The 14,539-nt window shown below is 36.4% G+C and overlaps 1 protein-coding gene across 1 annotated transcript in view; it reads left to right on the forward strand.

The window, feature by feature from the left end:
- Positions 1 to 14,539, forward strand: part of SV2C (synaptic vesicle glycoprotein 2C) — a 119,928-nt gene that overhangs the window by 77,952 nt on the left and 27,437 nt on the right. The window contains exons 5-6 of the mRNA XM_077171924.1: positions 10,222 to 10,355; positions 10,498 to 10,587. Of these exons, the coding sequence (XP_077028039.1) occupies positions 10,222 to 10,355; positions 10,498 to 10,587 (224 nt within the window). The remainder of the gene's footprint in view (positions 1 to 10,221; positions 10,356 to 10,497; positions 10,588 to 14,539) is intronic.

Consider the following 14,539-nt stretch of genomic DNA (forward strand, 5'->3'; position numbering starts at 1 on the left):
AGATATCATTGTATCTGTATTTTGTGTATGGGTAGGTCAACAATATGAATGGATTCTATTGAAGACAAGTGTTTCCTTATATACTTTGTTCATAATGGCTACTGCGCAGGGCATTTGACAATTTTATATTGTCTTCTTATAGAAGTGGATTCTGTTTGCTCTCAATGATTTACTCTTTTTGTACTCTTTGGCACTGTCCAAACAGATGCCTCAAAATTAATACAAAGCCATTTTTCAATTCTTAAATAAAGTAGTGGAGAACTACTAACTACACGTTGGAGAATGGAGGTAAAAACTTAATACAAATTTAAAGGTACATACAAATGAAGTTCATACAACTTTTGAAGAACATTTTAGTGATATTTGGTTGCAGAGTCTTGGTGCCAGCATTGGCCATGTTATTTTGAAGCCCTGACAGCAGCCTCTCTTAACATTCTGTCTCCCCCACTTCTGACATTAATTGCATCTCTTTGAACCATCATCTCTGGAAAGCTTGACATAACCTTTTCTTAGACTGACAAGCCTCTAAGTTGTGATGTTGTCAGTGTTGTGGCTGGCAGATTTTACTCTTTGTTTTGCAGATTGTGAAGCGCCTTCATTGAACAGCTGCACAGAGCCAGACCCAAGGCAGGACTTTGTAGAAATGCCTGAATACATAAATCTCTGGGGCCACTGACTCAGTCAGCCAAACAGTCAGATCAATTATGTGCCACAGTCCTTGTAATGAGATTTTCAGCTACATATTAACCCTTGGTGGCTTATTCTTTTTTATTTATTTATTTATATCTGAGTACTTAAAACATCATCTTTACAGTTTTAAGTCTCTATTGCAAACTTAATGTAATTATTGAATAGATCTTGTTCATACTTGAAAAATACATTTCAATATTTATGCTTACTTTTATCTGGTTGTCAAGCTAAGAAAGTTCAGCTACTGCTGGTTTTTGATAGCTGGTTTTCATAAAATGCTTCTAGGCCATATGGACACAAAAAAATTAAATAAATCTTTCTTACATAGTTAGCCTTAGTCAGCTAGGTAGTATTCCATAAATCCAGCTGAAAAATGTCTGGTGGTCATTAAATTCAGGAAAGATATAAACCACTGAACTATAACCATCCCAGCACTAATATTTTTCCCCTAAGTCAATGGGATTACAAAGACATTAGGAAGATTCAAAATGTATATATAAAAGACCATCAGAGCAGTAACAGAAGTATTTGCTTCCGTAGGACTGCGAATGGTGCCATATAATGTAGCTTTATATTAGGTCTTTAACTAAAATGAGAAAATTTTCTAAATCGTATTTGCATGCAGAAATGTGACAAAAGCAGACATTTAAAGTAAAATAAAACTTTTGAGCTTTTGATTACATACCACAGCTCTTTTCATCTGAACCCTGGACAAAAGTTGACCTGTGTTCTTCTACACTAATTTCTAGCAGACTTGTGCAGTTTACTCTGAGCAATGCCTTAAGTTTTAGCTTTCATATTTCAGATTTCAGTACTGCCTTAGTGTGTGACTCAGAACTTCATATAAAGTGTTAGCAAGTTCTCTTCACAGGGCAGTTAGACAAACATTCCTTTTCCAGCCTGAGAACCAAGAACACTGTTGCAGCTTCAGGCCCAAAAAGGTATAAACAACAGGAAATTGGAGAGAGCAGCCTGGGAGGATGGGACTTCCTAACCTGGAGCTGTAATTGGACAATTAACCCCATTAATTAATTAATATGTTAACCCCCAACAATTAATATGTTAATTGACCAAAACTTCTAAAAGTGTGAAAACTCATGACCAGTTGTCCATCTTGGGTCTGTCTTGGGCAGAGCCCCAGCTGGGATTTTGTACTTCCCAAGGTGTATCCTTTGAAGGCCTTTTAATAAATACCTACTTCATTCCTTTAAGTCTGCCTAGCCTCTGTTCCAGGTCAGCCTCTTCAGCCATCAGGACCATGAGTGCACAGAAGGGAAGTTCAGAACCTTCTAGCCTTCTATAATGTGCATATTTACTTAATTTAAATAGCTACACAGTATTTCTTAATTTAAATTTCAGGAGTATGCAATCCACTTAAGTTTCTGGAGAGATTTTGCACTGATTTGTATTTTATAAACTATGGGGTAGAGCAGAATAAAATTATTTTGAGAATGCACAAAGTAGATTATTTTAGAAACACTAACATCTAAGCAGAAAATGAGAGATTTGCCATAGCAAGCTTTCAAAATCTGTGCTTGTTAACCAATTAACCAAAAACTCTAACAAGCGAGCATATACGCACTTCTCAAGAACTATAATGGTATTTGCATTCAGAATAAAGCCATGTTGAAGTTACTCAGGCTCAATTCTGGTAATGGGTGTCTGAAGTCTGATTAAATGACAGGACAGAGACAAAACTCTTAATGGTGATCATTAAAGCCAAGATGTTGCAATGTTGTATTGAAGTGCTTTTTTGGCAGGTTTCCAGTCCTATAGGATAGTTGCATTGCAATTGTGTTCAGAATTCCTAAGGTGCAAAATTGTGTCCTGTGTGATGCTAGAGATATTATACCACCAGCATGACATCTTAGCAAAGTGCATTTCCACTATTTCTCCCTTGCTTGAGAATGGAAACTTCTCGGTGACCAAGGTTACAGAAGTACAGAATTGCAGACCTGTCTCCACTCCTCATCAGTGGCATCCTTTGTTCCTTTCCTCTAAGTGGAATGCTCTAGTCTTAGCCCTTATTTTCATGAAGAGTCATGTCGTTGGGTGCAATGAATAGTTGAAGTTGGGATCAACATAAGAAAGGCTCACAAAATTCTGTATGGTAATCACACATCAGCCAAACATATGTCCTGGGTCAAAATGTATTGGGTGACAACCCTAAGTCTCCTAGGAAGGAGGTGCAGGTATATGAAGAAACCATGCAGAAGCTTTGGACAAATTTGATGTGTCTCAGTTTGGAGACAAATTTAGGAGAAAACACTCTGAAATGAGAGTTCCCTCTGAAGAGGAGAGCTCCTGTAATGCCTTTTGCCAATGAAAAATGAACACCAGTGGGTGAAAGTGAAAAACAAAAAGCAAACTATTTCTTAACAAAAAACAAACAAACAACAAACAAACAAACAAACAAAAAACCCACAACAGGGTGCCTGCAAGGCACAGAAAAGGATTGAATAAATGCTAGACACTGAAATTTCAAAACCTTAACTCCAGTCCCGACCAGACTGTGTGGTGAGGAGGGAAAGATGGTGGCTGCCCTCCTTGTCTCAGGGAAGGGAAGGAACAGGAGTTTGCACAGCAGACTAGATGGAAACTTTTCTGGCGTTAGTCTCTTCCTTGCAGCAGGCAAAACTGGTGGATTTTAGTGTCCTTTCTTATGTTGGTTCAGCTTCTCTGAGGTCTGGGATTCATGGCACCCCTCACTGGCTCCTCTAAGGGACTGAAAAAAACCACAAAACCCAAATCAAAGCCAAAACAGTTCAAGGAACAAAACAAAACAATAACCCCCCCCAAAACAACATTAAAAAAAACCACAAAAAAGCTGCCAAGGGGATTCCCAGTACAGCGTCCAGGTGAAGGGGAAAAAAACACCCCAAACCTCCGTGCTTCAAGCTAGTAAAAAACTAATCCAACAAAAGGACCAATGTAGCATTCCAGTCCACTCTGCCCACAGCACATGAAAAGTGAAGGTTTGAACCAAACCCAGCAGGAGCTCAAGGCTCCCAGCCCTACTCCTGGGGCCATCTTAAAACTACAGCAGCCATTTCTGGGCATAAATCAGATGATTAGCGGGAAAAGTATCATCATCAAACCACCCCAAGACATGATGTCTATATTTTCTTGCTCCTCTTATGGGATAATGGCTTTGCATTTCATGTCAATGTCTTTCTTTATGGATTTTAACAATACAGTCTCTTCCAAAACTCTCTGTATTTTGGCACTGATTAATATCTTATTTTTACACCTCTTCAGTGTTACTGTGGTCTTACAGCATTGAGTTAAGATTTAACCTGGGCGAGTATTACTATTTGCATCATATAAATATACAGAAAACCACAATAAAACATTACATCTTGCCAAAAACTTGACATATAATTGAGTGATGTCATGAAGGGTGGTGGCTTGGACACAAACTAAAAGGCATAAACATGTATGCCTCTGTGCAAGATAACATAAGAGGCAGAGAAATCTTCCTCTTCTGTCAATTGTTTTGATGTCAGATAATTCCTACAGCTACCATTCAAGACAGAATGTTTCCTGCAAACAGTACTAAGTCAAAGGCTTGTTGTTTGTTTTTAATTTGCTGTTTATCTATAGAGGTGATAATTTGTTTCAGTGCTCCTTTACATTAGTTAAAATGGAATTTTTCCAGCTCTGTGAACTGTAGGTGAATGCTCTTGTTATCATACTTTCTCAGTCATATAGAAAGGGCTGAAAAGGCAAAAAAAATTCTGAAAATACCATAAGCTGCTTCTTGCGAATGCTCTTTACTCTTTTGCCGTTGTTTGTCATAGCTATTGGAACAGCTATACCTTCTAAATTACTGGGATAGTCCCCTGACGGAGGCTGTATAGGGTGAATATGTAGAAAATTTATAATGGTCAAATTAGTTTGCAAGTCCTTGCTCTCTGGTTCGGTATAGCTTCTCTTCTGCCTTGTTAGACTTCATAACATGAATGGATAATGAGTGATTTTGTCATATTCATGTCTCTGTTTGTTTGGTTGGCCCAGTATCCTTCCCAGTAAAGAAAACTGAAGTGCAAGAATAGCTTCCTTTGTTCAACTCAAGATACAGGCATTACATTCCCATCAGGCCCATTACTGGCAACAGCCTGCTTCAAGACCCTACAGGTTTTAATATTTATCACTAGGGAGGCAAGAGAGATTCTGATTTCATACCCATAAATAGACCAGTTATTAGACACCTCTTACCACTTCCAGCTTCTGCCAAGATTAGATAGGTAACATGACCAGACTATTGGGTAGCTGCAGTTCTCTTATTAGGGATACGGCTTTAATTCTCTTATATGATTAGGTTCATCTCTTCTTCTTGCCTACACTGTGAGTCACAGCATCTTAATAGCCATACTTCAAGGCCAAATGAAAGTCAGATTTCAGACAGACCATTTCAAACCATGCGCAACTTACACATCTCCCTTACCTTCCCCGCACATCTACCTCTACCCTAGCAATTTTAAATATTGATTTGAAACGAATTTTTGTGAGTTCTTTTTTTCCTGTCAGGCCTCATACATTAGTATATTTATTATTACATTTCTGTGTAAGTGAAAGCCTTACTTGTCATTACTGAACCTTAGATTTTGGGCACATAATCATACCATATTATTGTTTGAGGTATGAGGATACACAAACATCCTCCTTAATGGAAAGTAAAATTTTCAGGGCAGTTCTACAGCAGGTATTAGAGAAATTTAAAAAGTGGACTATTGATATGGCTGATCAGAGGTACTACACCTGGGTTACAGTACTATGCAGGCATGGGTTTAATAGTATTTGAGAGCAAATTATTTTCTATGCAAGATCAGTTCTTCTTGCAGCTGTCCTGGAGATTGTTGGAATACAAAATACTGCCACTGGAGTGGCTGGAGACTTGATTTTTGTACGTCTTCAGATAAATGTCAGTGCCAGCACAGAGGAGTGACTTGGGTCTGTGCTTACAAACCCCTTCCTCTGTGACAGAGGAAATGTGTCTTTAGAAAATGCTTTGTTCCTTCTCATCATGTTTTAAGTGTCAGCTCCCTCCATCATGGCCTGCCACACTTCAGCTATTTCATTTCCAAATTCCTTCTTCAGAAATTACCAGTAGCTGACCTGCTGAGACTAGGTTTGTAGAGTATCTAACTCTCTATACATGCTAAAAATAAAACTGCTTTTCCCATGTGATATTAATAATTTAATCACAGAAAAGACAAGTGTTCTACTTTGCGCTACTGGAATACCACAGTAATACAACACTGAAGAATTCTGAAAACATCATTTCTGCAGTTGTTTAAAATCATGGTTTTCATCCAGTTTTGTAAAAATGTGTAGCAGATTTTCCTCAGCTACAAAATTTATCTGAATTTTTCTCTTTTTCAGTTTTTTTTATTCTAATGAGTAGCACTACAATATATGGTCTCAAAATGACACCGACAGTTAAACTTGGTAATGCCAGGGAAGAAAAAATATAAGTGCAATAATAAGGTACTTAAATGATGCAAGCTTCAAAATATTTCCAGTCCTCATAATTTTGCTTTAGCTTAGGGTTGGGAAATACTCAACGAAACAGCAACATTTGATAGTAAAAAATCCTGCAATCGTTTTAAGCTTTATTTGTATTGAGTACGGTAACAGTGCCACCAAGTGACAATTTAGAGCAATCATGCTTCTTAGTTCCCGTAAATATTTCAAACAAAAACTTTGAGAATGAGGGCTAGAAAGGTGATTTCTGACCAAAGGTTGTGTGGTAAAACAGAAATAAGAAAAGCTATAAAAAAATGTCAATTTATTCCTTGGAAGAATCTGTGAAGTCTATGAATTAATGTAACTTCATTGGTACTCTTTCTCTCCCATCTGTAATTTTTAAATATGGTTCTGCATCTACTCCCTCCTTTGATCTACTAAAAGACAGAAATCTATGAAAAATCAGGTTTTGGCAATTTATGACACTGCCATGAAATTAGTTCCTCTTATTCATACTGAACAAAAATTGTCAATATGCTCAGTCTTTAGCATGCCATAAAATCACAATATTTGATTTGATTATATTTGTCAGCTTTAGTGTCATAGAAAGGTGTTCACAGCTTCATTCCTCTGGTGTATATAAACTGCCTCCTTGCCAGCCAGTATTTATACAGAGCTTTTGGCCACCCATGTTTTTCATTGCCCACTTTACAATTTAGTGTAACGTATGTGAGTTTGTAGAGATCTATGGTGTTCCTTGCAACCCCTAGTGTGGAAAGTTAAGCAAATCATCCCCATAAACCTGCTCTCTAGTAACATGTCTACTGTAGGAGAGGATCCTTGTGCTTGAATGTACTTACTGTTTATCAAGTGTTATATATTCATAAAATTCATCTTAATGTGGACAGGTTTCCCTCTGTATATATTCAGAAAGTCTGTGAAAAATTATCTTTCCTTTGGAGCAAGAATTTTATAATATCTGTTTGATATATTATAATTATGGAGCTGATAGTATGCTGTTCTGTGGAACAAGACTTTGTTGACATTGTGCTCAACTCATAAATTGGTGATCGGCTACAAATTAGCATCTTGTACATTTTGATTTTGCTCCACTGTGTGCTCCTGTGTTTCTGTAATCAGTAATTGCCATGTCTGTGATTCACTTGGCCTTTTCCAGCAGCCAGGAAAGCAGGAGGGTAGTATTTAGCACAAAGATTCCTGCAGCAGCTTCAGATTCGGCCATCACAGGTTTTGGGTTGCTCTACAGTGCATTACTGCCAGGATGCATTTGGTACAAATGTTTTGCAATGCATAAAACATTGTGACTTGCCCCTGCTCTTAAGATTAATGGCTCTTGAGTACAGCATAGCCAGGGAGCAAGGGTGAAGGTCGGCTCCAGTTTTGAGCAGTGCACTGAATGCAGCAATGTAGTGCTGCTGTGCCTTTGCTATTTTGCCATGAATCAGGGGAGAAGGAGATTGACTTACAGCCAAGAACACAATTTCATTTACTTCCAAGACTCGCGTACAAAGGGAATGAAAGCCACTTTGTGAGCTAAATTCAGAGCTGCTCTAATGGCTCCATTATCCAGATTAGCTCATGACCTAGGGAAAAAGGATGTGTTAAATATAAAAATAAATCCAAACTTGCTGTGCATTTGAAATACATGTTTGTTTTGCTCATCTAGTGCTGGTGCTGGAGTAGATGGGAGGAAAAACCTCTGGAAAGCTCTGTGCAGCTCCAGCTTTTTTTCTTAAAATTGTTTTTTATAATAATGACATTCCTCTTTATCATAAATTTGGCAGATACATTAAATCACAAGATAAATTGCAGCAGCTAATACAGTACATAGTGAAAAAGATGGAACAAAAGCAATAAAAACTATAATGAACATTTCACTTGACATGTCCCTCGGGTATTTTGAGGAGTAAAAAAGATGTTTTGTAGGTTGTCACAATGACAGCAGAATGAACAGTGCATTTATTGCTTTTAATTAAGTGTAGTATGGTTCACTTATATTAATAAATGACAACTAAAAATAAATTACCAAGAGCATTTTCCAGGACTGGCTACAGAGCACAAGATGTTGCTGTTGCTTTGTAACAGGTATAAATTCAGGTTGATTTCATTTACTGCAGAATTGCCCTTTGTACAGCTCAATCTCATAAAACGTGAACTGGAGCCGTGAAAGGCAGATTGCTTCACTATTCCAGTGGCTTCGTGTATTTCTGGAACAGTTTTTAGTAACAACAAAAGCCAGTACCTTGACTGATACTGAACATTCTGAAAGAATGAAACTCCTGCCCTGTACTGCCTTCCCTGCAGCACTAGCAATTGCACAGCTGCTCAGAGATTCAGATCAGCTCACTGTCAGACCAAAAAATAACTTCACCAAATAATTCTGCATTAGATGATTTTGTTCTATACTTTAAATTACGTAATGAAGTATATTATTCTAATTATTAGAATAAAATGTGTACACAATATCCAAAACACAGCTGTGATCTCTAATTGCTTCATTAACACGCGGTAAACCTTTCTTTACTTCCCTTCACAATTTAGATGTGAAATAAACCCACATTATTTAAGTCTTGAAATTCCATAAGATCAAATGTTAACATTTTCCAAAAATCAATAAATAGTGAATTCTAATACACTTTCATGTCTTTGTTTTTGTTTTGTTTACAATTTTATTTGTCAATTTTAATTCCAGTTATATTTTTGAATAAAATTTAACATTAATTTTTAGACATCCTAGTTCAGTTGGAAGGATATTTTGAGCAGTAAAGTATGTCTATATGGAGCCTTACTTGAAAAAAATGACATGGGATTCCAAGATCATTGTCAATCCTCTTATAGATTTTATACCTTTCTCCCTGAGGTAAAGGTGGCAGTGCTAAATGGCTGCACAGCAAAGTAATATAATTTCTGAAACATAGGAAATTTGTAAGAGAGAGACCAGAAAAACACACATTCCCACATCTGTTCATCAAGATTTTTCACCAAAACACTGATAAAGAATAAAAATAAATCTGTATTTTTCATGTGGTAGTATGTAAGTACATTAATATGAGAAAGAAATCTTTCCCAATAATGTGTTTATGATCCACAGCATAGAATCTTTACACTCCAAAACACGCTTTACATTTCTCACATAAATACCTCCTTTGGAGAACTATTTAATAGGCCTTTTGTTACTATATCCTACGGGTTGTTTACTGACATCCAGATGGATTTAACTATGTCTTTTGCCTAGAATAATCAGGTAGCAAATAATGGATTAATCCAGTGTATCAGTTCTTTCATTACCCAAGACTTCATTTTCTTTCAGTAACCTCTTCTGTCCTTTACCATTGTTCTTATCTTCAGTCACCTTTTAATAAGTTATCCTTGAAAATTTTACTTGAAAATTCCTGCTGTGCTGAAGCCAGACTAAAGGCCAGGTAGTTACCAAATAATACTTTTCTCTTTCTTAAGATAAATTCTTAGTTTTCTTATAACTATAACATTTCAATAGTCCAGTCATAATATACCAATCAACCAAATATTTTATTAAAAAGCTGAACTACCAGTCCTCCAGTTTCACATAGGTGATTCTTATTAAGAGTAAGGAAATCAATTTTGTAGAAAAAGTTAATGTTAAGGAGAGCTATACAATTCCATAAAATATATAATTTGTGTGTAGTTTTTTAAGTCTCACTTCCATTGTTCATAGAAAACTAATTTTTTATATATATATTCCTATGCATGGTGATGATGTTCCTGTTTGGTTCACATAACTACCTTAATAGAGATTTTGTTAAGAGAATTTAAAGAAGCTTCTTCATCTCTAAACAAGAAAGTTTTTCATCCATAATACAACCACTTTCCAGTATGACTTGTCACATGCAGGAGGCAAAAAGTCATAGTGTAAAACTACTTTTTAGGTGGCCAATATTTCTGGAAATATATCAGTCCGGCTTCATTTAAATACAGGTATCATTTTGCATGTACAAGAAGCAACATATATAGGATAACACATATAATACTCCTTATACATTTTGTGAATTTCTGCTTCCACAGGATGGAGTTTCAGCATGGGCTCTGCCTACCAGTTCCACAGCTGGCGAGTATTTGTGATTGTCTGTGCACTGCCTTGTGTCTCTTCAGTGGTTGCCCTCACCTTTATGCCGGAAAGCCCACGGTTCCTGCTGGAGGTATAACTTCCCAAATGGTTTCTAGATTCCAGTGAAAATTATTTCTGTTGTATATCATGACTTCTACCAAACAGGCATTTAGATCATTCAGGGACTGTAAGTAGTAACTCAATTTGTATGTATGTTTTGTTCTAACATTTAGGTCGGAAAACACGATGAAGCTTGGATGATACTCAAGCAAATTCATGACACAAACATGCGTGCTCGTGGTCAGCCCGAGAAAGTCTTCACTGTGAGTATTGCTTTTAAAGCTAATCTCCTATCACATTAGCAGGCCTCCTGACTGGTGAGGTCTGGACAGCTTAAGCAATCAATATTAATTCTCTAAATGGCTAAGCCAATTTTTGGCACTCTAAATTTCTAAATAAAAGGTATTGTGAATTCCTACTGAAATTGTTATATATACGTCTGCTCAAAAATCAGCCTTTGGCCAGGATATTCATGGATGTATAAAGCCACAGCATGATAATTTTATCTGGTGTACCAAGATAGCTAATAGATTCTACCCATGTTTTATTTATTAAATTTTGACCCTTAGTACTAACAGTAGGCACATAGTCCAAATTAGTTAGCTGTTGTGCCATTAGGATTTGGAATTTTTCCCTATTCTTATCACGTAACACAATGGTTTTAAAAACTACATTTTCATTTCTATGAAATAGTAATTTCAAACATTTACTATTCTCAAAATGTCTGGAAGGGCTCAAATTAATTTTGTTGAGGCCTAATTATAAAACCCTATTTAAAGTATTGATGGGTTGTTTCTATTGGAGGAGAAATTGCCAATTCAAAAATAGAATTTTTTATGGCATTTTTGTTGTTTATGATGACAATACAAAACAATATTGTCTTCTTGGATACAGGGAAGTATCAAACAGCACTTTCTTGCTTTGAAATCCAGTTGGCCTCTCCAGCTTGTGCAGTGCTGTAGCAGTATGTGCACCCTCAGAGCCGTGTGTGGGATGTTTTTCCTCTTCCAGAAGCTCTCTTCTTATTTTAACGCACATGTAACTCAATTAAGAAATCCTCTTAAAGGTTCTGCATTTGCAGGCAGTCTTGAGGAACGACCATCTGACCACATAACTTATATTCCACTGAGATTTGTGTTTGCTGCCTTGAATGTAGTTTCCATTGCTTCCATTTAAACCTTTCCACAAAGAAGCTCAAGAGTTCCTGTATTTAACTTGAAAGAAAGCTGGTTAGCACATTTACCATGTTAAATCCACATTTGTTGGTACACTGGTGACCTACCCCTAATCCCACCTAATCTAATATTTTATCTTCTGATTTAATTTATGAGTAAAGGGATTTGCCTAGCACCATACAGCTATGGTGTAATTTCACAATTGGCTCTTGCTGATCTGAGCAGCTTTCAGACTGAATATGCCTGCTCCTGGTGACTCCAGGGTTTTTTTTTCTGCTACTGTTGATATTCATTGACTGATTTCACAGTCAGCCATAGTGCTGACCCTGTCCCCCTTTAGTATTGGTTTAAGCACAAGGAAGAAGAACAGAAATGTGCTAGGAGAAAATGTGGGCAAAAGGATAAACCTCTCACGTCACTTTGACGTAATTGTAATCACGTCCCAAAGCAGCTGTCAAGAACAAAGCAAAGCACATGCTTGTTGTTTCCAGCTCTTGTGATCTAACAAGCCTTTGTCTCTATGGTTGTTAAAATGTGATGCTCAGACACTTCATCTACAGTCACTTTTGTAAATTGGTCAGCCATTAATTTTTCCAATTTCTGCCTTGAGCATTAGGAAAACTCTACTCCATATATCAAGTTGAGACTAGAAATACTGGCTCTGTGTGTCAAGGTTAGACATATATAGAAGTCCCTATTTTTAGCTTGCATTAAATTGATTAGAAAATGCATCATTCTCTTCTTTTTGTACAACATCAGCACTTCATCTCATAAAACCCAGAAAGCAAAGATCTTGTGCATAATTTTTTTGACATATCCTTTTAGGGTTTTTTTCTGTTAGTCCTCAATATTGTGACATTTTGTCTTACTAATTTATTCACATATTTTCTGTTCTCCTCATTTGCTTATCCAATGCCATTCTATGATTTATGCTTTACTATTTTCCTCCACTTAATGTTGTTAGTTACATCAGACACACTTTGATAGTAGGTTTTCTGACTCTACAGACAATGTAACTTTTTCTCCATTACACCTATACTTTTAGTGTAATTTTCTTTTATGCATTTTCCTGTATTATATTGGTCTAATCTTTTTCTTGAAGCTTTTTTTCCCCCCTCAGGTTATGTTTTTTCTTGTTACTCACATTATTGAGGGGATTATATTCAAGTCTTTGAAAGAGATGGCATCAAATGACAAGTAGTTGGGTTTAGAATTAATCCAAAATGGAATATTCTGGTTCCTGGATTAATTTAGAGGGTAGATCTTCATACCACGAAGAATTTGTCCTGAAAGCAGTAACACTAATGGAAATCAATAATTTGATAGTATCTTCAATCATGGAACTACCAAAGTTAGACGTTTATGTACATGCTTTATTATCTTCCTGGGTTTTTAAAATACCTATTCATTAAATCTCTTGGTTTAAATACTTAAGTTTAAAAAAAAAATCAAAATGCATCCTAAAATCAAATTTTTATCCATTCCTCAATTGCCATGTATTGATTCCTTTTCCTGCAAATATTTCTCTTGCAACAAGTCTTGATTTTTTAAAATGTAAAACATTGCATATTTCTAACCATTGCTTTTAAACAGAAGCATCATTTTCATTAAAATAGGTTTTCTTTTCTGGGTTTGGTGTTTTTTCATTCTTCATACACTGACATGCTGAATTTGCATGTTCCAGATGGACTATTATCCTGACCCAATAGGACTTTTCATATGTTAAAGAGCCACCAAGGCCAGGGAACTTTTGTCCCCAGCCACATACAGTGGTCGCAGGACACATATGTTTCCCTCAATCTCCACAGCTCCAACTGAGTCAGGTGCCCAGTACAGTGAAAATGCTGTCCCTGAACCCACAAGCGTGAAATTCAAAAGGCATTTCTTTTCTGCCCAGAGGAGAGGTATGTAAGGATTTCTGTATGTAGGAGATACCACATGATTTTTGAGGACTTGACTCAGTCTTTTGCATAACATATTTCCTGAAAGCAGTTTAAGAAAAGCTTGAGATGAGTGCAATGATGTGGACATGATTATTGGAAGAGGCATTAACAAGAAGTTTACAGGCTTTTGATAAAGTCATGATCTAGCAAAACAGTGAGCTGTAGTACTTCAGAAATGAGGGTAGTTATACCTCAAACTGCTTAGTGGGCTTTTCTGTGTTCTTGTTCATGGGATGAGGCTGCTGTTGCATCTCAAACAGCATACATCTGTAAAAGCAGTGGGCTCAAAACTTGACCTTTATCATCAATATTGCTATTCCCTGATGTCCTGTAATCCACTGTGATACATTAGAGGTGGGGGCAGGGGTTGTCCTCATTCTGTTAAGAAGAAACAGAAACTATGTCTAACTTCTGAAACTGCAGCCAAACACCAAACATGCAGTCTCTTGCTCTCTCCCTCCTTCTGTGTAAGTCCCTTTTCCTACTTTATTAATTTTCTTTCTGTTCTCGACTCATCTTTTAAAATACACTAATACACTTAAAATTAAAATAAAATAAATTGTGGATGAATACACTGCCTTTTGTGATATCATTATGAAGCTGGGACCAGAGCAGAAACTAAAACAGAAACCATACATTACTATATGTTTGTCAGGTCTTGTGTCTGGAAAGACCATGGTTCTGCCTTTTAATTTTCCTTTTTCCTTTAATTCTTTTTTATCTTTAGCTTCTTTTTTTTTTCCACTTTTACTCTCTTGTGTAGCAGAACCACATCCTGGTTCTGCTACACAAGAGAGTAAAATTAAAAATTAGCTTTGCGGGATGCATTACATTCTCCATCACTGGTCATTTTCAGTATTTTTCCCCTGATGTCTGTTTATCTCATTTCACTTTAGATGAGTAGATGATTGTTCATAACAGCAATAATATGCATGGTTCCAGATAATTTTACCTAACTTCTCTCTTCATTAAATTCTCTGTTTAACACTAGAAAAACTAACAAAATAATAAAAGGTTGTCCAACTACTAATTCTTGACATTTTGAATTCTTCTGTTTTCATAGTTGTGTCTTTAATCAAATCACTTCCAACAATGTT

The sequence above is a fragment of the Agelaius phoeniceus genome, chromosome Z, assembly GCF_051311805.1.
Source record: "Agelaius phoeniceus isolate bAgePho1 chromosome Z, bAgePho1.hap1, whole genome shotgun sequence".
Classification (NCBI taxonomy): domain Eukaryota; kingdom Metazoa; phylum Chordata; class Aves; order Passeriformes; family Icteridae; genus Agelaius; species Agelaius phoeniceus.